This window comes from Cavia porcellus, unplaced genomic scaffold (genome assembly GCF_034190915.1).
Source record: "Cavia porcellus strain 051 isolate PalLab524CR breed Dunkin Hartley unplaced genomic scaffold, mCavPor4.1 scaffold_29, whole genome shotgun sequence".
In the NCBI taxonomy this organism is placed as follows: Eukaryota; Metazoa; Chordata; class Mammalia; order Rodentia; family Caviidae; genus Cavia; species Cavia porcellus.
In genome coordinates, this window is record NW_026947512.1 from 19,430,713 (window position 1) to 19,458,561 (window position 27,849).

Here is a 27,849-nt window from a genome sequence, read left to right on the forward strand (position 1 = left end):
TTCCCCGCCTCCAGTGATAACCCTCCCAAGTCTCAAGGCACCCCCCGAGCACCTCTCTCTGCCCTCTCAGCACTTTCACATCTGTGAGTCTCTCCTGCTGGCTCAGTGTGAACCGTGTCCCTCTTGCAGCTCCAGGCTCGGCCCTGTCCTCGGACCCCTCCCACAGCCTTCTCACTTCTGAGAGCTGGGGCCTCACACTTACTGGTCCGGACCTGCTTCCATTTCCCCGCAGGTGGGGTGCGGGCTTGCAGGGTGTACTTGGCAATGGGGCTGTGGTTGTCAAAGCCACGGCTCCAGCTAAGCTGGACAGTAGTGTCACTGATGTCCCTCACTACCACGCCTCCCGGGGGACCTGGCGGACCTGTACCCAGAAGCAGAGAGGAATGGGTCAGAAATGGGCAGCTTTCAACTTGATTCAACCGCTATTTGGGCTGGTGCAGTACCAAAATAGGGCAGCAGAGAGCGCTGCAAACACACCCTGGGAGAGGGGATCACAGTGGGTGTGGAGGGAGGGACGTGTCTCAGGTTTGGGCGCCCCCAGTGGCCGCTCTTACGGAGGAACGGGCCGCAGAGCTCTTCAAGCGCTAAGCTTGAAAACTAAGCTCAGCCACACTGTTTTGGGATGTTCAAGTACTTTTTTTCAGTACTAGAGGATTGAACTCAGGATCTTTGCATTGAGCCCTGGGCTCCATTTTAGTTTTTTATTTTGAGACAGGGCCTCACTAAGGCACCTCGGTCAGGCTTGGGTTTGCAGTTCTGCCTCCGCCTCCCACAGTGCTGGGGTTACAAGTGTGCAACACCATGCCTGGCTTGGGTGGATTGTTTTTCTTTAAACTTGACTTTGGAAGAAAACACGCCAGGCACTTAAGGTCTGAAAAGAGCCCACAGGTACTAATGTAGTGGCTGTGTCCAGCTGCGGGGACTTCTGTCCCAAACTTTCCCCACTGCTTTCAGGACGGGGAGCACAGCTGGGGCGAGCAAGTCAGGACAGTGCAGCTGGCCACAAAGGGAGTAAGGACAGGGACAGGCGAGGAACCACATCACCTCGGACCAGGACAGTGGCCTCTTTCGATGCACTGTCTACCACCGTCTGAGCCATGCATGTGTACTTCCCTCCATGGCGCAGCTGGGCATTCAGGATCATCAGGTCCCCGACAGTTTCCTTCTGTACAAAGGGGTCAGCGGGTCAGAGAAAGTAGCCCAGTGGGCATGAGACAGGGCAGAGCTCAGGAGTCTCCTGCTCTTTGCTATCTGTGGCCCCTTGAATCTCAGCTCTCCTTTCTGGCCAGTGGGAGGAAGCTCCCACTTAATACCTCCAGGGACTGAGCAGCCAGGTGCGTCCCAGAACAGGCAGGGACACCTGAGTCAGTACTGTGCTTTGCACTGGAGGGTGAGAGGGCCTCTCCGGTGCTCAGAACTGGAAGTTCATCTCTAACCCTCTCCTGAATGCATGGTCTTTGGCAGGGTCTAGGAAGGCCGATCATCAGTCCAAGGGGGAGCTTACGGTGGAGGGGCTTTGGGTAGCATGACTGAGGACACAGTGAGTCCCCTGCCTGTTTGGAAGGAGGGAAGGTCCTCACCACACTGGCCCTCCGATAGTGCCCCCCAGGCTTATCAAAGTTGATGGGGAAGTCATCCAGGGTCCAGGTGAAGGTGAGGTCCATGGTGGGGTCGTGGGAGGCATGGCATTGCAGGGTCAGATTGTCGCCCAGGTTGATGTCAGCACTGGAGGGGGCCAGAGTGATCTTGGTTGCATCTGCAAAAAAATCAAAAACAAGAATGGAAAACAAAGCCTCTGGGTGGTGGGCAGGAGGAGAAAGCTCAGAACATAGTAGGACAAGAGGCTCTGGCCTGGACCGCAGGACAGGTGTCCTGACCCTCAGCCTCCCTGGGAGCGTAGGCTGGGAAGCAAGGCAGGGCCAGACTGGAGAGGGGCAAGGGTACGGTCCCGAGCGATCCTGAATCCAGGGTGACTCAGAACGAGAGCAGGACAGCAGGGAGGGCAGTGCCTGCTGGTGGAGGCCCCAGCTTACCACGCACAGACAGGACCCCGGTGCTGTTGGCTTTGCCCATGAAGTTCTCAGCAAAGCAGGTGTATTTGCCTTCATCAGAGCGACTGATGTTCCTTATGATCAAGGTGCCACCTGGAGTCACCGTCACCCTGCAGTAAGGACAGAGCAGTCTGGCTCACCCAGGGACACGCCGTCATCATGGCACCAAGAGACCAGCAAGAGGGGCACGGGCAGCCCAGGGAGGGGGCGGGTGGCACCTGCTGCTGTTGACCAGAATCTCAGTGCCTTTGCTCCAGAGCACTGTGGCCTTGGGTGCCGCCCGTGGCTGGCAGGCGATACTGATCTCTCCCCCTCGAGCCGCCGGGATCAGACGCCTGACGGGGTTCTGCCTGAAGTCAGGGGCCAGTGCTGGAAAGAAAGGGGACCGCCGCTCATGGAGTGGCAGCAGCGCCCATTATCCTGGATGGCAATGTCCTGGGGCCATGTGCTAAGCGCGGTAAGTAGACCAGAGACCAGTGAGCCCCGCACCCACAGCACCTCCAGACGGCGAGCCCCCACTCAGCACCCCACTGCCGTCGCTGCTCCTGGCCACTGCATCGCCTGCCCGGAGGGTGATGATGATGTTGATTTTTTTTGAGGCAGGCTCTTGCTATGTAGTCCAGACTGGCCTTGAGCTCACAGTGATGCTCCTACCTCAGTCTCCCAAGTGCTGGGATCACAGGTGTGTGCATCACCATGCCTGGCCTGCCTGGATGATGGAAACATCTCCCTACTTGTGTTTTTCTTCTACAATCTCATTCTATCCAGCAGCTTGGAGCCTTTTAAAAAGTATGAATCAAAATGAAGTCCAAGTCCCGGCAGGGCCTCACACATGAGCCCCATGCCTCTCCCATCACAAACTGCTCCACTCTCTCCTCACTCATTTTCTTCTAACCATCTGGATTTTGTTGTTCTTTGAAGTTGCTGAGGTTTTTTCCTGCCTCAGGACCTTTGCACTTGATATCAAATTTGCCAAGAAATTCCCCAGACAGTCACAAGGCTGGTTTCCTAACACTCAACTTACAGATGTGAGAAGTCTTTCCTGAGCACCGTATCTAACTACTCACCTCACTACCTTCACACTACTGAATTTTTGTTATGCTGCCTTTTTGTGGCTAACAAAAATTATTTATGTGATTTTGTGTTTGTTTGTCCCTCTCCCTTTGCTGGATTGAAAGCTACCTGAAGGTAGAGTTGTGGTCTTTTGTTTCTGTTCTCTAGGAAGTGTTAAATAAGTATTGGTTGAATGAATGAATGAATGAATGAATGAATCTTAATGAGGTCTTACTGTAATTTAAAAATAGGGCTGGGGACTTAGCTCAGTGGCATAAGTGCCTGCCTGGCAGGTGCCAGGTCATGAGTTCAATTCCCAGTACCAAAAAAGAAACAAAACAAAAGAGTGATACTAACAATATACTCATACTCTTTTACAGATGGGGAAACTGAGGTTCAACAGCCTTGAGTTATACAACTAAAGATTAGCATTTGCTGCCATACAAAGAACAGGCCCTTGATGCCTGCCCTCTCTCATGTCACTCCTTGTGGTGGCAGGAGGCAGACAGGGTGATTACTCCTCATGTTTTATCAATTGAGGAACTGAGACAGGGAAAGTCAGTAACTGGTCAAAGGTCAAGTGCATGGGCTGAGTGGGAGACCCTGTCCCCAGGGAGCTCACCTCCTTCTTGAGCTTTCTCAGTTCCTCACAGAGGCAGCTGGCAAGCCAAGGGAACCTAGCCGTGAGTGTGCATGTGTGAGTGCCTGAGTGTGCACACACCTGCATGTGTGCTGTTAGAGACGCTGAAACTCAGAACTCACTGCCCCTCCTGCGGGCCCCTCCCCAGGCCCTGTACCTTGCACAGCCAACTCGGCGCTGGCATAGATGGTGCCATGCTTGTTTTCTGCCACACACTGGTACATGCCTGAGTCTTCCAGGCTCAGTTTGGAGAACCGCAGGTCCCCGGCCAACACCTCCACCCGGTTCTGTGCAGAACAGCCCAGCCCAGGGCAGGGCGGGGAAGAGCAGGGCTGGAGTCAGGCTCAGGTAAGGACAGGGAGCAGGACCCCTAGAGCCTCAGTCTAGAGATTATCAGGCCTCCCCAAGGACAGAGGGGCCAGAGGACCCACTGAGGACCACGCCCTGTTTGGTCTCTGGGGTTCTATCTAGTTGACCAACTGTGGCCATGTGACTCCGATGGAAAAGAGCACCCAGATCCACCCTGTGACACCCCACTGACCCAGAGAGGCTGGGGCGGCCTAGGGAACCAGCTCAACAGAGGAGGGGGTTGTGTAGTAGGAGGTCCCAGGGGTTACCTGGGAGGCCAGGGGCTCCCCGTTCCGCAGCCAGCGCACAGTGGGCCGGGGCTTGCCAGCGGCCGCGCATCCCCAACGCAGGTTGGCACCTATGTCGGCCTCCGTGTCTGAGATCACCTTGAGCCACTCAGGCTGAGCTGTAGGAGCAAGGAGAGGAATCGAGGGATGCTCACAGAATGGAAATAATCACAAGGCTGCAGTAGTTGTTCCAGACAGCAGAGGGCCCCGCCTGCATCCTGGGATGGAGAAGACAAAGGGGAAAAAGCGGCCAGGAAAGAGGAAAGTTGCGGTCTGATTGTCCCAGAGGCTGCTTGAGTGACTGAAGTCGCCTTGAAGCCTCCTGTGTGCCTTCTGCACCCCCGGTTCTGAGCTGGCCACAGCAGCAGCTGCTTTGATCTCATAACCCGGGGGAGGGGGGATCCCTGGGGGAAGAAGGGTCCTCCTACTTTGGGGGCTTCCCAGGAGCGAGGCAGGCCCGGGGTCCCGCCCTGTACCCTGCACGATGATGCGGCCCTGGACGGTGTCGCGGCCTTTGGAGTTCTCTGCCTCACACTCATAGGTGCCCTCATCCTCGAAGCTCACACTTGGAATCTGCAGGGTGGGCTCGGCGGTGGCCCACTGTGGGGACAAGGAGCCGTCCACTTTGCGCCACTTGATCATGGGGACTGGGCTGGCAGGGATGACACAGAGGGGCGGATTGAGCTGGCGCTGCTCAGGCATACAGGACTGCTGGTACCCAGACTCCTAGGCTGTCTGGGGTTGCTGGGCAGCTGGACAGGGGACCGCAGACCTGGGAGAGGACAAGGCACCCCGGGGGCCCGATTCTCACACTGTTTCTCAAGGCCCAAGTGCAAAAAAAGAACAAGAGACGGGCTCCTGGCTTGCTCTGTCCTCTGCCTCAGCCATGAAGCCAACAAACCTGGCCAGCCCTGAGGCTGGGTTGCCCTCCCCACACTGTGGCCTGTGACTTGTGTCTGTAGGACTCCCCTGCCCTTCCACTCCACGTTTGAAAGACTCTTTAGCTATTAGTAATCTGTGCATTAAAATGAACTGCAAATTAGTGGGGGGGTTTGTTTGTTTGTTTTGGTCCTGGGGATCTAATCTAGGGATGCTACCTCCTCCAGCCCTTTATTTTTTTTTTTTTTAAGTTTTGTTTTATTTTATTGTTTTTGATTTTGAGGCAATGTCTCACTAAGTTGACCAGACTGAGCTGGAATCTGTGATCCTCCTGTCTCAACTCCTTAAGTGCTGAGATAACAGGGGCAAGCCCCAGTGCCCAATTAGGAATCAGAGAATCTTAAAGGGCCAATATTGCCCTCCCATGTGCTTTTCATAGTTTTTTGGAGGCATAATAGTTTTTCACAAAGCAGCAGCCCCATATTCAAGGAATGAAAGGACCAAAGTACAAGTCACACTTTTTTCATTTATCCCACAGACATTTATTTAGCATCTGCTATTGCTTAGTCTAATTCTAGTGACTCTTTGGAAGACACAGTCATGGTTAAAAAAAAAAATAATTCTAGTGATTCCTTTTTCTGGGAGAACAAGAAAAATAGCACTTTCTGTTATAATTTTTAAAATAGATAGCTGTTAGCATTCATAGAATATTTAATAAATGCCAGGCACTGTTTTAAGGACAATATGTATATTAACTCATTTAACCCACACGAGGATGCTATTATTATCCTACTACTACCCTCATCTACAAACGAGGAAACTGAGGCACAGAGAAGTTAGGTAGTTAGGTGGTTAGGTCTCCTAGTCAGCAAGTGGCAGATGTGGGATTTGAACTGGGCAGTCTGGGTTGGGGCCCACACTAGCCTTCAGCCTGGGTGTTTTTCTTTCTTTCTTTTTTTTTGTCTTTTTCGTTTTTATCGGTACCAGGGATCGAACTCATGACTACCTGCTTGCAAGGCAGGTGCTTTATGCCACTGAGCTAAATCCCCAGCCCCCCAGCCTGGGTGTTTTTCAAACTGCCTCTGAGCCTACCTGCGTGGCAGGAGGACCACGTGACACATATGCATAAGACCCCTGGTGAAAGGTACCTCATCTTCAGGGAGTGTCCAGCACCCATAGGCCCTGCGAAGGGCCAAGGTGACTGTGCATGACCTTGCCCACCCTTACCCTATGTCCCTGGGAAGCTGTGTCTTGCCCTGGGAACCCGCACCCCCATCACTTACTTCCCAAAGGCAAAGCATTCCAGGGTGACCTGCTGTCCCACCAGTGCATAGGTCTCTGCAGGGAACCGGGCCTTGATGCTGGGTGCAAAAAGCCGGGGATCTGGGGAGAGAAGGGCCTTGCAAATCACATGCGGTGACTCCAGGGAGGCGTGGCTCTGGTGCTCAGGATTTCAGAACCACAGCGCTTGTTGGAGCTTGTGCTGCTGCGCAGTCGGGTGGGATCTCAGGAGTCTCTCATGCCTATTCTTGGGCCAGGCACAGGGTCCAAGGCCTGTCTGCAGGAGGCCCAGGGTGCCATGCCCTGTGAGCTGCTCCTAACCATTACCAAGGGGAATCCCGTTTTCCCACCCCTCCTGCCATGCTCGCCCAGAGACCCTGACCTTCTGCAGCCAGGTTAAGCTGTGCGAATTTGCTGAAGACACTCTTGGTGGAGAAGTCCATGTGGCTTGTGGCCAGGCAGGAGTAGTTGCCCAGGTCAGAGGCATTGGTCCGGGCAATGTATAGGTTCCCTGTGGTCTGGGACACGAAGTGACGCCCATCCGTCGGGATGAAGTTGGGGAACTCGTTGAGGAGCCAGCGATAGGACAAGCCTAGGATGTGAGGAGTTTGAGGAAACCAGGGAATTCTGGTTTCGGGGTGATTTGAGTGGGAACCCAACAGATTGGCAGTGATCTTTGAATCTTGCCCTGAGTCCCCAAGCTCTGGGCTGGGAGTTCGGGGAGATGGGACTCTAATCTGCTCTCAGGGATAGTTGGTTGCTTGGGACCTACAAGCAGGGCAGCTAGAATATGGCAGACACACAACAGAAACAGGTCACCTGCCTGCCTACTCCATCTTTCTTCCACTGAGTGTCCAGAAGCCTTTCCCATGTCCCCCGTCCCCAGGGTCCCCACTCACCTGGGTAGTGGGCGGGTGGGTTACAGGGCAACATCACCCCCCAGCCTTCGTGGGCTTTCACTGGGTCTCGCTCTTCTTTGGAGAACTCCTGCAGAACTGGGAACGGAGACAGGGCTTAGGCACTGTCTTCTGGGCCTGGTCTCTTCCTCATCTCATGCTCCACAGGGAAGCCATTAGTTCATTAGTTAGGGTGGGAAAGCCTAGCCTGAGGGTGTCCCTGGTCCTTGCATGCATGGTTCCTGCCCTCTCTTGCCCTCCCTCCAGTGTCTTGGCCCCGCCCTGAGTCTCACAGCCGAAGCGGAGGACAGCCTCCCTGCTGACCACAGTGCCCACTGGGTTTGAGGCCAGGCACTGGTAGACACCGGCATCCTGGGCTTTCGTGGGGTTTATGATGACCAGGTTGCCCCCCACCAACTGGTGACGGGAATCTGGTTCCAGCTTCATCTCTGTGCCATTCATCTTCCACCTGCCACAGAAGACAGAGGGAACCTCAGCCCTGGGTGGCAGGGCTGACATGAAGGAAAACCATGACCTCTGAGGGCCTCCCAGTGCCCACTGCAGGGGCCTTACCTGTAGGTGGCAGGAGGGCTGGCGCGGGCCCGGCATGCCAGTGTCACCTGCTCCTCTGTGGACTCCTCTGGGAACAGCAGGCCGAGAGGCTGGTCTTCAAAGACAGGCCCAAAAGTGGCTGAAGTTACCTGGGCCAGACTCCAAGCTGCAGAAGGGGACACCCCCAGAGTCCTCAGGGCCTAGGGCTAGCTGGAGCCTGGCCTCTGGGGCTGTGCCATCCAGCAACAGTCTCGAGATAATGGGAATATTCCATTTTCTCTGCTGTCTAATATGGCAGCTCCATGCCACCTGTGGCTGTTGAGAACCCGAAATGTGGCTACTATGGAACCGAGTTTTTAATATAATTTAATCTTAATTAACTTAAAATTGAATTTAAATAGACTGAGCTGGGCAGGCCCCATCTGGTGGGGTTGGCACAGTTGATCACCCACAGTCCCCTCAGGTACCAAGCACTTGCTATATACAAAACCTTGGGCTGTGAAATGAAGCAGACTTAGACCCTCTCCCTGAGGGAGCCTGAAGATTGGGAATAGATAGAAAACTGACAGTACAAGGTGTTATATGACATAATAATGGTTTAGGCCCAAGGTGCTGGGAAGCAGTTATTACACCCTGGGAGACTGAGGTGGGCCTGGTAGCTCAGGCCTGCAGTCCCAGTTTCTTGGGAGGCTGAGGCAAAAAGATCCCAAGTTTGAAGCCAGGCTGGGTGACTTAGCAAGACTTGTCTCAAAATAAAAAGTAAAAATAAAATAAAATAAAATAAAAATAAAAAGTAAAAGGACTAGGGGATTGAACTTAGTGCTAGAGCACTTGCCTAGCATGGGTTGGATACTCAGTATTGCAGAAACAGAAGGGGGAGTGAGGCTGTGTGTCCCTGGAATCTATGTCATTTGGGGGCCATGCGGTGCAGTGCAGAATGCTCTGGTTGGAGGCTAGGCTGCGGCTCGGAGGACAAGTTATGGTAGCCCAGCCAGAGTGACTTCACCTGTGAAACGAAGCCAGTACAAATGTACCTCCCGGGCCCCGTGGGAGGACTCAGCCAGAACCCTGCTAAGGTAGCAGGTGCAAATGCCTGCTGGTCCTGCATGTGGGCAAGTGGGGGCTGGGGGAGAAGGAAGGACTGATGGCAGGTGGATGGTGGGCAGTTTGATTGGTGGCAGTTTTATAAAATCCCAGTGTCACAACTCAAAAGAGGCTCAGAGAAGAGAATGACTTGCCTGCCACAGTCATACACAAGCAAGCCTGTGACACAGACGGGACTAGACCTCATGAAACTGTAGAACAGATGGCCATCAAACGCGAAGATGGAGTTGGCATGGCAGCCCCATCCTGGGTCGATGCTCTCTCTCTCAGTACCACTGTCGGGCCTCACCAGTATGGGGGACAGTGCCTCATGCTCCTTCTACAAGACGGGGCCAATTGGACTGGCCACTGTGGTGTGAGGGGGGAGCCAGCTCCCTAATTGGCCCCTGTGCAGCTGACTTCAGCCTTCCTTGGTGGTTCACAGAGGGGAGGGACCCCCATTAACCAATTAGTGCCTCCTTTCTGGGTGCATCCAGCTGTCAACCTCTTCCAAGGCTGGGCCCAATGCTGCAGCTGAGGCCTAGGCTGGCCCCCGGGGGGTGGGGACAGCTGTTCAGCAGCTCTCAGAATGAGGAAGGGGGCAGGGCTCCCAGGAAGCACTGATGCAGGCGTCCCGCCCCCTTCCCACCATGTTGACCATCCCTCTCCCTCACTGCCGCCCTGGGCCTTGCTCTGGCTCGGAGAGGGCCACAGCATCTCTCCGCTGGAAAGCCCAGTTTAATCCCTAGTTAATGATGGTGGTGGAGGGTAGGGATCCCTGCTCCAGCTGGGACCAACGGGAGGGGAGGGAGGGAAAGATGGGAGGCAGCCAGGATGCTGGAAGCATGTTGGACAATAGCAGCTCCCAGGAGCTCCGGCTGGGTGGTGGTGGCAGCTGAGGGGCCCAGGCACCCGGAGGCTTGAGATGTCTTTCTTCCTGTAAAACCTTTTTCTTCTGCACTCAGCCACATGCACACCCTTATGCTCACTGAAATACTCACGTGCACGCCACATTGCTCACCTGCACAGTCTTGTCACACATACACTCATACATAATATACACGTGCTTCTCTGAGCTCCTCACATGGCCAGAGCCATACATGAGCGGCAGCACCTGGCCATGCAGGCTTATTTATATATGTGTGTGATTCCACATGTAGGTGTATTTATTAGTAACAAATACATACATTCAAGAAATAATACAATTAGGTGTTATGGGTCAATCCCTTGCTATTTATCAAGCACCCCACTCTCATATTTCCTTTGTATAAGCTCTGAGGAGTAGGATGGGCTCTACATTTTCTTATTATACCAGTGTGGAAACTGAGAGTGAGAAAGGTTTAATAATTTGCCCCACACAGCAAGAAGCAGATCAGGAGATTTTTGTTCTTTGGCAACATTTTTTTCCTCCTTTCCACTCTCCCCTTTCTCTTCTTTCCCTTCCCTTCCCTCCTTCCCTCTCTCCTTTCTTTTTGTGATACTGGGGACTGAACCCAGGGCCTTCTCACTAGGCTGCATTCCCATCCCTTTTTAATATTTTATTCTGAGACAGGATCTCACTGAGTCTCGAAATTCCTCAGCCCGGGCTTGAGCTTGCTATCACCCTACCCCGGTCTCCCAGAGTGCTGGGATTACACGCCTGTACTCCCACATCATGGTGCCTGGGATTCTTGGCCCCAGTTTTCCATCAGAACCATCAAGGGCCCTATTCCATCCCAGAGGTCAAGAATCAGTCAGAGCGGCTCCTGGCATCTGTCCGGGTGGTGGCGGTGGTGGCTGAGTGGGCCAGGGCTGTACAGAAGGCCTTGTGCACCCTGAAGAGTGACCACGGAGAGCCCAGATCTGTTAGGAGGCTCCCAGACACCTCCAAAACATGGTGCCCCTCCATGTTGCACCCCACTTATGCCTCCAGCCTCACAGCATCCACGTCCACACACCCCGCTTTCCTCCATAGCTGCGTACACACCCACCCACATGTGCAGCCTTCCACATAGTTGTGCTTGCACACACCCGCATACACACACACTCACTCCCAGGCAAAGCCAGCTCTCCCTGCTGTCCCTGTTCCCTGGCTCACAGCCTCACTCTTATTTCCCTGTCCTGGTAACTCTTTGTTCAGATCCAGGCACCGGGAGCCCTGCAGGAAAAGGGCTTGGAGGGCTGAGCAGGGAGGAGGCGTCTCACTGATCTCCCTGCTTTTGCTTGATTGGGGCACCAGAAACCCAGAGCTACCCCAAGAGCAGGGCAGCTGAGGACTCAGACGCCTTCTTGGCAGGGTGGGGCCCAGTTAGGACTTTTGCTATCTCTCTCTTTCCCCCCACCTCTCTCTTCTCTCTGTCTCTGTCTGTCTGTCTGTCTCTTTCTCATAAAAGTGCAGGTACTGACCCCTTAGCAATGGGCACCTGGATTACACCCACATTCCATGCTTAGGACAGAGCAGGTCCAGCACCAAATTGAGGCACCTCTTTTCTGGCCTGTGTGGTCTGATGTCTTCTGTTCTGTGCAGTCCGGGCTCCCACACTCAGGACTGGGAGGCAGTGAGGACATAATGAGAACATCTGAAAGTGTGCTGGTGACATGAGGGGCCAAAGCACCCTGGCTTGACGTTGCGGGTGCTATGATGGGAAGTATAGTCTGAGCCCTGAGAACCCCAGGATGGTAGAGGGTACGTACTAAGTGTTAAGGGTTATGTATAGATGCCCCCCCAAAGCCTCATGTGCTCATAGGGCTTTTTCAGTGGCATCTGGATCTAGAGTGTGTGATGCTGGGATTAAAGGTTGTATGATTAGTAAATCAGTGCATTGATGGGTTGGCTGGCATTAAGAATGTGAGTGCTACACCTACCCTAGGACAGGTAGCCTGCCTACAATATAAGGGACAGGAAGAATCTAGTCTCTGAACCTTTTCTCTTTTGCTATTTTATGGCCACCATGAACTGTTGCCCCTCATCTATGTGCCACCCTGCCTTGGAGTCAGCCAATTAATGGCTGAATCCTCTGCAAACCATGGGCTAAATAAACAGTTTTCCTTTAACTTGGGATGTTGGGTATTTGTCTTAGCAACAAAAAAAGTAACCAAGACACTGGGGTGTTGGGCTCCTTGCTATGGACGTTTTGGGGAGAGAAGAAATACTTGCTTGGCCTAGCAGGGAATAGGGTTGGCAGAGCAGTGCAGAGGGCCAGCAGTGGCCCCCAGCCCTGAGCAGCAGGCCCTGGACACCTCCCCAGCTCTAGCAGGGTGGATCTCAGTCCTGCGTTATCTCCCTCCCTCCTCTGGCCTCTCCCCTCCTCCAAGCTGAGCACTGAGCCCCTCTGCTCCTGCCATTGGTGTCTCTGCAGGGACACCTGAAGGGAACCTGCCAGAGATCTGGGTTGTTATCGTTGTCTCCTGTGCCAGAGACTCTGGAGCAATCCAAGGTTATTACTGGGACCTGAAGTAAGCTGGAGACTTCACTGTTGAAGTGAACTAACCTTAGCTTTGTAGTCCTGTGGGGGACAGAAAGACCTTAGGGTTCCAGTTCCAGGGGCTGGGGTCTTTGCACAGTGGTAGTGCACTTGCCTACCATGTTGCAAGGCCCAGGCTTTGACCCCCCAGTATCACAAAGCACAAAAACAAAAATAGGTACAGCTCCAAGCTGAGAGAGTGAAGATCTGTTTGTGCTATAATCTTGATGTGTGACCCAGAGTAAGACACTTGCCCTCTCTGGGTCATTCTTTTATCTACCATGTCACGAAGATTTGTTTCCTCTTCTAACCTTCAAGGTCAGGTAAGATCCACAAATGGGAAATTTTTAGTAATGACATGAAGGCAATTATTTGCATAATCACCACCAATTCATAGGAATGATTTGACAATATAACTATCCCTTCAGAGTCCACATGAGCCCTCTTACCTGGAGTGGAGATGAGGACCATGGTGAGCAGCAGCAGCAGCAGGTGTGGCTTTGTCCTGGGGGTTGTCCCCATGGTGGGCTGTCCAGGTGGTGCAGACTGTGAAGAGAGGAGCCTTAGGCCAGCTGGAGATGCACTGGACTGGAGGCCGAGGAGCACCTGGGAAGAGACGGCGCTCGGAGTGAGGGTGAGGCTGCCCCTCCAGCCAGGGCCTGTCTGCTCGGTGATCTCTTACTGGTGGCCCTGGAATCTCGAAGGCACTCATCCTTCTGGACCCCAGGGGAAGGGGCTTGGCTATTAGCAAGGAGCTCTTCCCCGGCTGAGTGCCTCCTACTGCCCTCCTGGGAGTCTGGGTCTGCCCTGCTTCCCGGCTGCCCCCGCCAGCCAGGAGGGTGTGGCTAAGGAAGTGGAAGCTGGGCCTAACTGGAAGGCAAGACTCTTCCTGTCTGCTCATGGTAATTGTTCTAGATGTGGGGTCCAGAGAAGAAAGGGGCCTGTGCCTGGGTTGAGGACCAGTGACATCATCTCAGGCTACTGGGGTTCAGGGCAGACTCCTCCCTTCACCTGTCTCCCACGGTCCCCTGGGGGGGGGGTTAAATGGTGCCTCTGGGAGCTGTATTAATTCTCCTGGAGTCACCTCACTTTTCTAGCAGTGAGAAGTGAGTCTCATGATTTATCCACAATCTTTGGCCAGAGTCCTCAGGTAAGGCATTTAAATGCTTGGCACGATGGAGTCCTGATCTTGTCCCCATTAGCCATACTTGGACCAGATAGGCTAATGACCCAGCAGACAGACCTTCTAGGCTGAAGGTTAGTGCAGTCCCCAAAGAAGCCTCCCTCTTTCAGTGCAGCAGAGGCCTGGTTAGACCCAGAGTTCCCAAAGCCTGCATCCTGTCTGTGAAGGGACTGGGATGGACAGAGCGCGGGATGTTCCACGCCTCCTGAACACTACCTCAGAAAGAGCTCCGCAGGGACAGGGCACCACCTGTGACCTCTGTCACTTCCTCAACAGCACAGCTGGCACATGCAGGAGCTGGGAGTGGGTGCAGAAAGGGCCTCAGGGCCTACTGGGAAGGAGGTGGCAAGGGAGGCTGAGGGGAGCCGAGAAGCGGGGAGTCAGGGTGGCAGTGATGAACAGATGGCTGTCCCTCTCCACCGAGACTCCAGCTCATGTGCTTGGAATGGCGCCCCAGGTCACCTCTCCTAATGACCTGCTCCTCCCTTGCCATTGTCACTCCCAGACTTGGTGCTCCCAGCCCCTGCGAGCCCCCCCCCCCCCCGCCTCCTTCCCTTGTGATACCCTTCCTAGGAAGAGCAACCTCCCCTGCAAGGCCCTGTTCATAGCTCACCCCTGCCAGGGAATGCCAAACACGTGCTCATATGCACACAGTTAGAATTCAGCTCTGATCTGTTGAGTTTTTGTTTGGTTTGTTTGTTTGTTTGTTTTTAATCTTAGACAAGGTCTCCCTGAGTTGCTCAGACTGGCTTCCAACTTGCAATCCTCCTGTCTCAGCCCCCTCCAGGGGATCACATGGGTATGCCAACACCTCCAGCTTCTAGGTCTGATCTTGATGATACTTGGTGACCTGCCCATGAAGTGGATGTCTCCTCTAGAAGGCTGTGATTTCCCCAAGGGGAGAGACCATGCCTCGTACATCTTGGTATCTCTATTTCTAGCAGTGCCTGGCACAGAAGAAGTGTTACTTGTGTGCCACATTTAACTGATTGAGAACATCTGTGGTTCTATGCTCCAGAAGATGGTAGGTGTGTGCATGTACACACACACACACACACACACACACACACACACACACACACACTCAGGTCCCTAGGGTCAGCAGGAACATCTCAAAATTATGCCCCCAGATGCCACACAGTTGCAGGAGTCCTTGAAATAGGGAGGTGTGGGGAAGGATGGAAATTTCTAGGGTCCAGACGGATAAGGATGGGTAAGGTGACCTCAATGCTTCACAGCTCTGGGAGCTTGGACAAGTTTGTGTCCCTGCAGTCTTGGTTTCTCTTATCTGCCATGCAAAGGTTATAAAGTGCCCATGGGAGTGGAGCCCTGGAATACAGCTCAAGCTGCTGTGAGGCCTGTGGCTGCTCAGACCTGTTCTGGGGTCACAGCTGGGAGGCAGGGAGAGAGGACTAGATTCCAAGCCCCTCCCAACTGCTGCGGGAGCACCTCCACCTATCTCCACTGCATCTACTGGACTTTGCAGGAGGCTGCCTGATAGAGAATCTCTCCAAAGAGCTTGAAAACCACCCTGTTAGCACTGATGTGCCATAGACTGGTCCCTGGCACAAAGAAGGCGCTCCATCATCATTCACTCCAGCCCTCTGTCAGTCTGTCAGTGCGGGGAGCTCCATGCAAAGCAAGGGCTGGCCTGGGAGGAGCCTGGGCAGCAGGCACTTTTCCCTAATGTGCCAGAGCAAGGTGGAGATGAACATCACAATGATCACCTCCATCCTGCAGTGATCACAATTGTCCACTGTTTCTATCACCATAGATAATTATCATGAATCATAGATAATCCAATCCCAGCTCATCTTAGACTTCACTTTAATCCAGACTTTTAGCAACCATCTCCTCGACCTGAAGGCCCTGGGGACCCCTGGGAACCAAGATCTGCATCCTTAAAGGAGATGTGTGTGGGACTGAGAAGGACCTTAGGTGGCCTTTGGGGAGCACTGAGACCAGTCAGCCTGACCAGATGTACACTGAACCAAGGCCTTGCATGAATGAACACATACAGACACATGCACACATGCACATTTACACACACATACATACATGGTGCACTTGAAGATGAGGGTGATGGCATAGGATCTTGCCCTGTATTCATTTCATTGTCACAAGCACTGACCATGTATCAGGCACCACGCTGGACACAGGGGAACTGGGGATGAAGATACACCTATGAAGGGGCTCCCTGACCAACTGCAGGTGCCATAAATGTGCTCATGAGCTCATAGAGCACTCATCTCCCCTCACCATCTGCCCTATGACACATTCTAGAATGCCCAGACTGGAGGCAGCTTTTTGTCAGGAGCAAGGCTGAGTGGAGCTATGCCAGGCTCAGAGCTACCCCCGCCCCGGGCCTGAGCTGGCCCAGCCTCACCCAGGCCAGCTGCCCTGGCACAGGGGTGCAGGCACAGACTGGCACAGTCAGGCACAGGCTGTCGCCATCAGGGAGTGGTCCTGTGAGGTTCCAGTGCATGGGGGACAGGCCACTTGGGGGCTTAGAGTCACTAGGGGAGTTGGCTGAAGTTCTGAGCTCAGGAAACAAAGGGCTGAGGACAGCTGGGGACACCAGACTGTGAGCTACACTCCGGTACATGACAGACTTCCCTGGGCTAAGGACCCTGCGTGGAGCCACTCAGAAGAGAAAAGATGCAATCCTCCAAATGCTGTCTCTTGGGATGCCAGCTCCTGGCCTTGAGTTTACCTCTCTTCCTCCAATAATGAAGATTGGAACATTAAGGGGTCTGGCAACTTTTGGAAGGGTGATGGAGGAAAAGGAGGGGTTTAGAGCCCAGTTGAGAGTAGTGATGATTCATTCCCAGCCCTTAAAGAATAGCAGGAGCTCCTGGGGTCCCCACTTTGGCATCTATCCTGTACACAGCATGGGATTTGACATAGGGCAGGAAGTCAATGGGTCTGATGTTTACTAGCTTATGTGACACTAGTATGTACCTGAGTCTCAGTCTCCCAGCTGCAAAACGAGGAGCTGGGTAGGACCAACTCGTTATGAGCTTAGAGTTGTACCTGGCCCATTGCAAGCGCTCAGAAAAGAGCAGCCTTTAGAGCTGAGGATGCCCCCAGCCTCAGGTGTCCCCAGAAACCTTGCTTATCCACAAGTCAAGCTTGTTGACACTGTCACATCACTGCTGTGTGCACACGAGCTCAGCACACTGATGCATCCAGCGTTCCCAGGCAGGTGCCTTCCTCTTCTAACATCTCCCAGATGGAAGGACCTAGGTAAACACCAGCAGCCACCTTGGGCTGCAGCACATGGACACACCCATGGGAGCATTATCCCCTGCACAGTGTGCTCGGGAGGGAACAGCGCTCCCAGGAACAATCTCTCCTTCCCAGCCCCCAACTGTCTTGCAGGAAGGAACAGCAGAGCACGGCACCCTGCCCTCTGTCTAGGATGGGGATTGCCACCTAGGATAGCACCGTCATCCTCCAGGAAGGCCTCAGTGATCCCCATGGCCCTGTGAGAGGACAGGGTTATGTGGAGGCTGGGTGGGGGCTGCCAGGTTGCTTGGTGTGTCTGGCCAGGCAGCAACTGGCCATGGGAGGAGGACTGTGGCTGCGAGGTCTCTACAATGCCCACAGCTGCTGCCCTGAGCTGGAGAGGTTCTTAGGACAGACATGGGTGACACAGGAGCCTTCTCAGCCCCCAGCAGGGGACAGAGGAGTTGTGATGCTGAGACCCTTCTCAGACCCCTTTGCACACTGCCCCTCCTGCTCCTTAGTGTCTCCACAGGCTCTTTGGATTTGCAGCTGCCTCTCTGTGGCCCCAGACTTGTGGCCTCAGCTGTGCCCTCTCAGAAACAGTGACTCTGGACCCATGCATCTGTCTGAGCATTCAGTGTGGTCATGGGGAAGTCTGGTCCTTGGCCTGCAGCTTGCAGTCTCTGACCCCCCAGTGCTGGCCTCTCCAGCAGAGATACCTCGAGAGCAGAAAGTAGAAGAGGAGAGAATTAAGTTCTCTCAGGGAAAAGTCATCCCTAACCGTTTGCTTTTCCTACCTGTTTGCCTTGTTCCATATGTGACATCAGCCAGTCAGTGAGGGCTTTCAAAGAAGGGTCTGCTCTTATTTGTGATGCTGGGGATTGATCCCTGCATCTCAAGCATGCTAGACAGATACCTGGCCACTGAGCTACACTCTCAGTCCCAGAAGGATCCCTTTTCAACATGCCAGGAGCAATGATAGTTGTTTCAAGTTGTTACAGAAGAACCAAATCAAGAAGAAAATTCCCTCACGCATCAGCACAGCAATGTCTGCCTGTCCCTCTATCTCTGCTGAGAGGAGATTCCTCTCTAGGCCCCAGTTTCCTGCAGGTGTGTTCAGGGTAGAAGCCTGGACTGTAGGGCAGGAAGGCTGCCATCCTGCTGGTTGGGGAACCCTGAGGTCTTTGGGTTGGCAGCTATGGAGATGTGAATTCTGCTGGAGGGGACCCAGAAGGCCTTGCCTGAAAGGGTGCCTCTTGAGAGGGCAGAGTTGGCTTTCACATTTGACCCAGTGGCTCCTGAGATGAGAAGGAGGCCAAGGTGCATTTGGAACTGTGTTATCCTAGGAAAGAGGGTGCTTTGGGGTTGGGGTGAGAATGTTACAGGCTTTTGCTTTTGTATGTATCTCCTTTGGTAAACAAAGAAATCAGGCATAATTCTGGAGCAAGGACTTACTAAATCACAGAAAGGGCCTCTTCACTCCGGGACACCAAATCCACAGAAGTCCCTGAAATTTTCCAAGGTAGCAACAGCCCTGGGAATTTGGTTTAAACTGGAGGAAGTGGTCCTCCGGTAGGATAAGGTCCAGCATGCAGGAGGGAATGAAATAAGGCTGTCTTAGTCCCAGTCAGGAGCGGTTTCAAAAGAGGATGACTGGAATTTACAGGGTCATCGTCACAACCTTCAGCTCTAGGGAGATTCTAACCATGGACCAGACCTCAGACCTCCACACCATCTTGAGTCAGCATCCCAAAGATTTCCTGTGGCTCATCTTCCTGCTCAGGAATTGTCACCCTCAGTCTGACCCAAATCCCTTCTGCTTCGCTGGGGTACACTTTGCCCCAGTTCTTCCTCTTTCCTGACACCCTGGTCCTGCCCCAGGAATCCAAATGCCACCCACACTTAGGCTTAGAGATTGTCGTTGGAATGCACTTTCTCACCAATGTTTGGCTTGAGAAAGTTCTAGCAGATGGCATGCATGTTCCAAGCCACTCCAAAAGGTAGAACTGATGAGCTGTGAGTGGAGGATGCTGTGGGCTGTGACCCCTGCTCCTCTGGAGCAGGTCCCATCCACAAAGACTGTGTCTGTGTTTGTGGTCTCATTGCGTACACTTACTCAGAGCCCACCCCACAGCATCTTTATTTGCACATGGGCTGGCAGAGCAGGCTGTGTGGAACTGATAAGGGGTGAGTCTGTCGGGGGAGTGGGGCAGCTGAGTGCTGAGAGCTGGAGCCCGAAGAGTCAGTGTGAGCAGGGAGGGGGCGACAGAGAGGCCAGACAGGGAGTTGGAGGAAGCAATCAGGTCAGGTGTTGCAACCCCACTCCCCACCCCTGGGGGGCATCCCCCTGCCCCTCTGCTCCCTCTGCGGGTTAGCCTGAAATAGCTGTGGTCTCCACAGAAGGAAGGCAGACCTTGGTGACTTTGACATCACCAGCTCAGGGCACCCTGGTCTGTCTGCCTCATCTCTTACCTTCCTGTTACTGGGGAGGACTCCTGGGGGACATTTGGAGGGACTTTGACCTTGTGGCAGAAGCCTTGTGAGTGAATCTTCCTGGGCTTGGCTAGGAAACAGTTAAGGGGTACCCCCACCCAGGGGCAGCCAAGGCCAGGAGAGAGGGGACTTGAGCCGACCTCCACCCCCAGGAGTCTCAACCACTCCCTCGCCTCCCACACACAGCTTATTTTTTGCTGCCCTTGATCTCCCAGGCCTCCGCAGGTCTCTTTGAGTGGGACTTAGGACCAGAGAGACTGAGGGGTGAAGGGACTGAGGGTCCCTCTGGCGGGAGGCTGGGGTGAGGGACTGGGCACTTGGGCTGTTCTTTTTCCTGCTTCCTCTTGGGCAGAGGGAAAGGTGCTCAAACCCATCCTTGCCCAGGACTCGGACTGTGGTGCATGCAGCTTGCTCCCTGTGTTCACAGTGGAATCCCAGACCTCCAGACAACCTTGACTGACAGCTCTTCCCTGGGGACACAGGCCCAGTCCCCTGCAAGAGTGGGCAGCAGGTGCCCAGTGTTGCCCAGTGCAACACAGGACACTCTCCTTGTGCAGGCCCTGCCTCAGTAGACCCCTTCACTTTCTGGACCTGTTGGAGAAGTCACAGGATTCAGCTCTGGTCACTCACATGGTCACTTGCTGATTCCCGGCCTCTGGCCCATTACATGACCATACTAGAACCTCCTGGAAAGCCAAACTTTGAGGAAATCCTTCCCCCTACCAGCAAAGCTGAGGGGGAGAGATCTGTGGAGAAGACAGGGCTGAGGGGAGGGGGGAGGGGAAGAGAAGAAACTGCAGCCCCAGTGTTCCAGGCTCTCACATCCGAGAGTGGTTTGCCTCAGTTTCTCCTTCTGGACCCCAGCTCCTGGACAGGCCTTGGCCCTAACATGTACTTTACTCTCTGCTCTCTTCCACAGCCTCCCACTCTGTCCAACTGAGGCAAGACTTTGCAAAGAGGTCACCCTGCATAGGCAGACCCCAGGTGACCTCAAATTTGAGAACCTAGGCTCCATTATCCGGGGCTTCTCGGGGGTGGTCCAGGGCCCTGGGCCTGGCCTTCCAGACCAGACTGGTATGGGACTGGGGCTCCAGGGTGGGTCCAGGCACCTCTCCCCTGTCCTCAGGCAGGTGCCACAACCAGCCGGCTGGCTGAATTCCTGGACACACTCCCAGGGGCCAGCTTCCTGGGCAGGCTTGGCCTGGAGAATGCCACCCACGTAGACAGGGCGGAAAAGATCCGGGCAGGTCCAATGGCCAGGTTGGGGCTGGGGTGAGAAGTCAGACTGGTCCCTGCCAGGTGGGCTTCCCTGCCTGCCTCTGCCTCTTCCTAAGTTACAGATGGGGTATTTAGGGGCTGGGCACGGAGTCCCTGCCTTCCCAGTGCCCAGGAAGCCACTGCAATGGAGAAACAAAAGCACTTGGCACCTACCTGCAGTGAAGGAAGGGGCTGGCCGGGCAGGTGAATGCTGCCTGGGTTGGTGAGCCGCGACGGACCCCCTGCCAGCTCTCCACCAGCTGCTTGGGCCTCTGCCCTTCCGTTGCTGGCTGTCCTGGCGCAGCGGCCACAGCGACGGCGGCGGTGGCAGTGAGGGCGCGTGTGTGTGCGCTCCCAGAGCCACTGCAGCATCTCTGCATCAAGATCTGCTCCTCCCTCTCCCAGCCTCCGCTCACTGGCTGGCTCCGGTCCTCAGCCAACGCTCGGGGCCCTGGAGATGGCTTCCTCGGCCCCCCTCCCACCCCCTTCTGTCCCCACCCTCCTGGCTCTACCTCATTTGCTGTCATTTAAGGACCAGGCAGTGAGCGCAGCGCTTGTCTTCCATAATGCATGGGCAGCTGCTGGGCTGCCGGCCGCGGGGCGCTGTCTGGTCGCCGCCCCCCTCCCAACGCATCCCGGAGCTAAGGGGCTGGAGAGGGGTGACTGAGGAGGGACAAAGAAAGTGGTTTTCGCTCTTGAAACCCTGGGGACCCCTGGAGCCCAAACTTCTTGTCTCCCCCAGGAAACCCCTGCTGGAGGGAGAGGTTCCAATCAGAAATCCCCAGTGTGCTGGAGGAAGGAGAGGGGGGCCTGTGTGCGTCCCCCCAGGCTCATCTTTGCTGTTTCCTTTACCTGAAAGCAACTCGAGCTTTTGGTCAAAATATCCAAGCCTTAAAGCAATTTAAAAATTGACAGCATAGGTCCCTTGCCCACCACACTTACCAAATTCAAACACAGTACCTGTGGTCTCCACATTTGTTATTTTCCTGTGTACAAGTTTCAGTTAGTGTTCTTTTATGAAAATGGGATCACATATCATGATTTGCAAAATATTTTAAAATTGTGTATTTGGCCTTGGATGGCCCTGCACATCAGTGCATGTGGATCTAAGCCCGTTTTTGTCAAGCAGCAATGTGATGTCCTGAACATCTCACTGGATCTAGGGTGTGAATGTCACAAGAGCTCTCTGGGCTCTGCTACTGATTGGCTGTGTGTATCTGGCTGAGCGCCTTGCCCTCTCTGAGCTCGCTGGTAACCCAAGGGGTTCAACATGGTCAAGGTCCCTGCCAGCTCTAAGATTGTGATGCATCTCACAGCGCTGGTCAGTAGCAACATCTCTCTCCTGGGCTGCTCCTGTCATTCGGGGCTGAGCCCAGGATGACGAGGGCCTGGAGGCAGAGAACCCAGCCATCTGCAACACCAGTTGGTCCTGCCAGGCTGTCACTGCTGTCTCACCCCCCTCTGGTCAGCCTGCTGTCCAGTGTGCGTGGCAAACCTGGTGGATAGTCCAGATGCAGCAACAGCTGGTAGGGCCAGCTAGCCCCTGTGTGTTAAATGCCTTACCTGTCAAGTTCCGTGTCTTTCTGAGTCAGACTGCCTAAAGAAGGAGGTGGGGGGGGGGGCCTCTACCGCCTGAGAGACTGCTCCCCTCTCATCTTCCAACTCCTCCTCCCATGGGCTTGGGCAGCTTGAGAATTCTTCTTCTTTGCTCCTGATGCTGGGCCGTCTGGTTTCGCTGAGGATCACTCTTGGATACCTTTGGATGCTGCTGTGGAAAGACAGGCTCATTAACCTCCTTCCAAGGTGGCCTTCTCTTTCCTGTCCCTGCCCTCATGGTACTGTCTGTTGGTCTGTCTGTTGCTCCGGGAGTTGGCATGCTGGCCCTGGGCTCCTGCTGAATCCTCAAATCAGCCCTGCTCTGCAGAGAGGCGCTGCATGGGCTCCCTCTGTGGAACCTGGCAGGAGTGGGGCCCTTATCTGTTACTGGGAGCATCAGGCCTGGAGATCAGCTGGAGCCAAGGGTCTGCAGACAGCTATCTGTGTGACTCTATTTTAAGACTGCAGCTGATTATGTGATGGCCAGGTCTTTGGGGAAGGCCATTAACACAGGGACTTTGGTCTCAAAGACTCAGATCCCAACGCCACCAGGCTATTCCATTCTGGGTGGACCTCAGCAGGCACAATATGTAAAAACAATAATATTCACTAAACTGGACTTCAATCTGGGAAGACAGTTCCCAGAGTTTATCTTCTCAGTGGAGCTTGATGCAGATGAGTGAGTGTGTGTGTGTGTGCGTGGGGGGGGGGGTGTTGGGGATCCTCAGTTCCAGCCTCAGAGATGCTCTTAAAACAAGAGGAGAGCATGGGGTGACTGCTTGGGGGTCCAGGCTGTGTTTTGTGGGGTTCACTAGTTTGATGACCACAGAAGTAACGCCTGTTTCGAATGTCTCTTAAACTTCAGGACCTGAAGTGCTCACCCTGGAGGTACGGGTAGTCCTCACTGTCACTGCCCACATTCTGCAGCTGACATGCAGCAGGGGTCAGGAACAGGCTCACAGTGAACAGCAAGCCAGTGGTGTGGCAGTGCTGGAGGGTCTGACACAGCTTCCCAGCTTAGCCCTGTCGGGGAGAAGTCAGCCACCCCACTGTTCCCTCCTCTGGGTGGATGGAGGGCAGGACCCTTTCTTTTTTTTCAAAGGCTGCAATCCTTGCCTTGATTGGGCTTCGGGGCAATTTTCCTCTCTGTGGTAACTCACTCCACCTCCATATTGTCCACCTTGCATCTGCAAGGTGAGTCCCAAACAGGGCAAAGAAGGGCTGGCTGAAGATGATAGGGCGGATGAGTAAACATGGGCTCAGAGGGCATTTGGAGGCCCACCCAGCCCTCCCAGGCTGTCTGCTCCTCTGCACATCAGCAGCAGTGCAGTGCAGACAGCTGGAGCTCGAAGTGGTAAACAGGGGCCTCAGGCCTAGCCCCAGGGGATGAATGGAAACAGAGGGAACACCCTGGCATGGTCTCTTTCTTCACTGGTGCCCGTCTGCACACCCTCTGCCTTGCCCTCTCTGGGCACCAACATTGCACCTCTGGTTTGGGGCGTCACAGCATTTTCCAAAACTGCTAGGAGGCCACATGTGTATGTAGCCATATCTCTGCCTAGCATGAGGAGGGATCTGAGAGCAGCAGAAAGAGGTCTGCTTTCAAAGTATTTATAACTTTTCTGGAAGCAGTCTGATAGTAGGAAGGGACCGTCCATTGGCAGCTTTCGGGAGGAGGCCTGAAGAAGCAGAAAGGGTCTTGTTCTCCATTGTGCCCTGCCTGCCCCAGGAGATGGAAGCAAAGCACTGAGACCGAGGAGCGTGGCACTCAGGCCTACCCCTGCAGAGCTCTGTGGTCAGGGTGGGTCACTCTGCTCCTCCTCCAGAATATGGGGATTGAGACGCACCCTGCCCAGCTGATGCAGCATAGAATTACATGGGAAGACCCAGCACGGCAGCTGCTCAGCTAGTGCTGGCACTTGTCCTTGGCCTTGTGGGTATTCAGCCTCCTCCTTTGTAAAATAAGGGTGTGGGCCCCTGAGGCGGAGCCACTTCAGCTCCTCCCTTTCCCAGCTGCAGCTCCCTGGGACTCTGTCCCAGCTCTGCCACTCCTACCTGGATGACACTGGGCAGGTTACTGAGTGACACTTCCACAATTCATTGCTTTGAGAAGCTATTTCTTCATCAGTAAAGTGGGAATGATCTGACTCCTACTTAGGATCGTACTGAGGATACTTGGGTTCAATATAATAATTTTTATTTATTTTCAAATCCATTTTACACAAACATAGAAGGAAAGAAAAAAAGAAAAAAACTACGATAAAAATTCAAAGTGTGTCAATCAGGGAATAACCATGGTACATACATTGTCACACACACATTGTCATCCCCAAATCATTCACCCAGAGAACAAGACATCTGCACTCAATTATCTAAACAATATCAGTATAAATCTTTCTCTTCAGCGAACTCAGAGAAGGCAGTAGTATAACTATCTTAACTCTTTTTATGTACATATACATACACATATACATTTCACACAGTAATGGAACAATACAATGTTTACGTGTGTGTGTCTTTTTATTTCACTAATGAGTATGTTCCCAAAGGTGCATCCATTTACCTATAGAAGTATCCAGTATATCATTCTTTATGTCTGAGTAGTACTCCACTGTGTAAAAGTACATCTTTTTTAATCTATTGCTCAGTTGATGGGCATTTAGGTTGTTTCTAAGACCTGGCTATTATAGACTGTGTTGATATAAATATGTGTGCACATATATCACTGTGGTATGATGTTTTTAATTCTTTTGGGAAAATAGCCAGAAGGGGAATAGCTGGGTTGAATTCTAGTTTTTTAAGGAATTTCCACACTGATTTCCACAGTGGTTGCACCAGTCTACACTCCTACCAACAATAGAGAAGGGTTCCTTTTCCCCATGGCCTCATTAGCTTTTGTTATTGGTGGATTTCCTCATAATAGCCATTCTTTCTGGGGTGAGATGAAATCTCAATGTTGTTTTAATTTGCATCTCTCTAATAGCTAGTGATGTTGAACATTTTTTACATATTAATTTACTTTTTGTATTCCTGCATCTGAGAAGTGTGTATTCATCTCAGATGCCCAGTTTTGGATTGAGTCTTTAAATCTAGAAGGACTGAATTTTTTAGTTCTTTATAGTGATACTTTGTCTGAGAGATAGCTGGCAAACAATATAATAATTTTTAAAAGAACTAGGGGCTGGGGATTTAGCTTAGCGGCATAAGCACCTTCCTTGCAAGTGTGCGGTTTTGAGTTCAATCCCTGGTACCAATAAAAATGAAAAAGACAAAATAAATAAATAAAAGAACTGTAGGTGAACTGTCTGTGAACTGTAGTGCCATGTGAAATCCAGATCATCATTTCCTGGACTCTGCAGTCTCTGGAGGCAGGGTCCTACAGTGAGGTTTGTATTTCCCAGCCCCCACCCTCCTGCTTAGCACAGAGCCTGGTCGGTGGGAAGAACCCAGGAGGTATCTGTCACCTACTAGGTGAGAGGAAGAGAGTGAGGATGGAGAGGCAGGGAATGAGCAGGTGGGTGAGGTGAGGTGAGGTACACCTTGGCTTGGGCCCAGATAGACAGAGGGGTGTGGGGAATGCAAGAGCCAGGAATGCTGGAGTCTGGGGAGAGCATGATTTGTGCAGAGTCTGGAGGAGCCACATTGATGGAGCAGGGGTGCCAGAAGGACTCTGTCTGCATTGGTCTTCCTCATTTTGCTTAAGGGCCTGGAGGGGTCTGTGGCCCGGAGGGGCCTAATTACGCTCTTTGCCATTTCAACCCAGGGCTCTTGGAGCCTTTTTTTTTCAGGCTTATAATAGACAATGCTAATGCCATTATTAATATTTAATAGTAATGATGCTAATAATGCCCTGCATTTATGTGGTCTCTCCAAAGAGCTCAAAGAACCCTGAGTTCTTTTTTTTATGAAACAATTTGGCTGGTGTAGGTAGTGGGAGGATGGGAAGGCTGGGCAGTGGAGAGGGATGCAAGGGTACACAAACGCAGCAAGGTGAAATGATCCATCCAAGGTCACAGGGCAGGGGAGGTGGTGCTTTGACCGGGATTGGCTACTCAAGTTTCCTGTGTGGAGCTCTGCCTTCCACTCCCCAGGGCATCTAGGTCTAAGGAAGCTGCCCTGGCAGGGGAATTTTTTAATCCTGGCAAGAGTCATGCCATCCAGGGAGCAGGAAGTAGCAGTCTTAGGGGACAGCTGTGACCCTGAAAGTGGGCTGGGCTCCAGAGCAGATGACTACTGGGTGTTTTGGTTTAAGCCAGCTAACGGGCAGCCACAGAACGTGGGCTCCAGAAGGGGCAAGTGGGGACCCTGGAATCCTTGACTAGATTCTGCAGGCCTCCCTGAGCCTTGGGCGAACACTTGTTTCCAGGGATCCCTGAACATCTGGTCTACAATCTTAGGAAGTAGCTTCAGTCTACACATGTCAGGGTATGGCCTCACCACGGATGTGCAGCACAGCCCAGGAAGCTCCACTGTCACGGGAAGAAAGGCAGTGGTCCCCTAGAAAGAGATAGCGGGGAGCAGACAGGCTGTGGAGCCAGGAGAACCTTGGTTCCTATTCCTCCCACTCTATTCAGTTTCCAAATGCAGAGAAGACTCAGAGTCCTAACGGTCTGAAGAGGCGATGTATGCATGTTCAACACTCACAGAGGGACAGTGGGAGCAGGTGCCTCTGTATCAGCAAGTGGAGTGTCCGGCGTGGGTAATGCTAGTGGTGGCTACCTTACCAGCCTGTTCCTGAGATGTGACCTCTGTGTGTCTTCTGGCTCATCTCCCTTGGTTCCTACCCATTTCAGAGTCATTTATTTGCTCTTCACACTGATTCTACGAGTCCTTTGATGACCTGGTGGATTCCTTTTCTTTATATCACAAAGTCTATTTCTGCTGCCTGTGACTGAGAATCTGGGTAGATTCAGGACTTAAAGTTCCTAGCACAGTGCCTAGAATAAAGAGAGTGTTCAATAAAAGATAGGCAGTAGTTGTTAGAAGATAATGTGTCCATCTATCTATCCATCCATCCATCCATGCATCCATTCATCCATCTGTCTGAGCATTCATCCACTTTATAGACAAATGTTGATATCTCTTGTATCGGGTGTTGTACCAAATGCTGGGGATACCAAGGAGAATAAGACATAGGGTATGCTCTTGGGAAACTCACACTCTAATGGTAAGACTGACATGTAAAAATAAAAGACAATCTGGTAAATGGTATCAGCCAAATTTGCACAGGGTATTATAGAGAGGTCCTTACTCCTGCCTGGTAAAACTCAGAAACAAAATATTTTCAGCGAGTCCTGAAATAGGGTCACTGGAGCCCAGATGTGGGTTGGCTGAGAGTAGGCAGTGAGAGGTGGGGCCAGTAGGAAGCAGCTGCTGGTACAAAGGTGACAGTGTGGAGTTTCAGGAGGGATTTGGTGCAAGCCTTGAGTTGAGGGTGCAAGAAAAGGCTAGGTCAGAAGGGGGGCTGGGACTTTATCTGAGAACAGCAGGAACTGTTGCAGGGATCCGAGGCTGTGCCAGGTGGGGTGAGGTGTGGGCTTTGCAAGTTTCCTCAGGGGCCAGGGAAAGGTGGGGTGTGC

At 53.1% G+C, this 27,849-nt stretch overlaps 1 protein-coding gene across 3 annotated transcripts in view; it reads right to left on the reverse strand.

Annotated features, from left to right (window-relative positions):
• Cntn2 (contactin 2) overlaps positions 1–21,107 on the reverse strand; it is a 30,713-nt gene extending 9,606 nt beyond the window's left edge. The window contains exons 1-15 of one of the 3 annotated variants that reach the window (XM_063240023.1): positions 20,849–21,107; positions 12,963–13,119; positions 8,009–8,153; positions 7,729–7,904; positions 7,439–7,534; positions 6,922–7,131; positions 6,542–6,641; positions 4,856–5,031; positions 4,362–4,498; positions 3,902–4,031; positions 2,270–2,420; positions 2,034–2,161; positions 1,581–1,756; positions 1,045–1,162; positions 203–361 (exon numbers count right to left, since the gene is read on the reverse strand). In XM_063240023.1, coding sequence (XP_063096093.1) covers positions 203–361; positions 1,045–1,162; positions 1,581–1,756; positions 2,034–2,161; positions 2,270–2,420; positions 3,902–4,031; positions 4,362–4,498; positions 4,856–5,031; positions 6,542–6,641; positions 6,922–7,131; positions 7,439–7,534; positions 7,729–7,904; positions 8,009–8,153; positions 12,963–13,119; positions 20,849–21,046 — 2,257 coding nt within the window. In that variant the 5' untranslated portion in view covers positions 21,047–21,107. Of the gene's footprint in view, positions 1–202; positions 362–1,044; positions 1,166–1,580; positions 1,757–2,033; positions 2,162–2,269; positions 2,421–3,901; positions 4,032–4,361; positions 4,499–4,855; positions 5,032–6,541; positions 6,642–6,921; positions 7,132–7,438; positions 7,535–7,728; positions 7,905–8,008; positions 8,154–12,962; positions 13,120–20,848 lie in introns of all 3 variants that reach the window. The other 2 variants (XM_005005876.3, XM_003474797.4) reach the window with 2 other exon arrangements.
• Between the last annotated feature and the right edge of the window lie 6,742 nt (positions 21,108–27,849).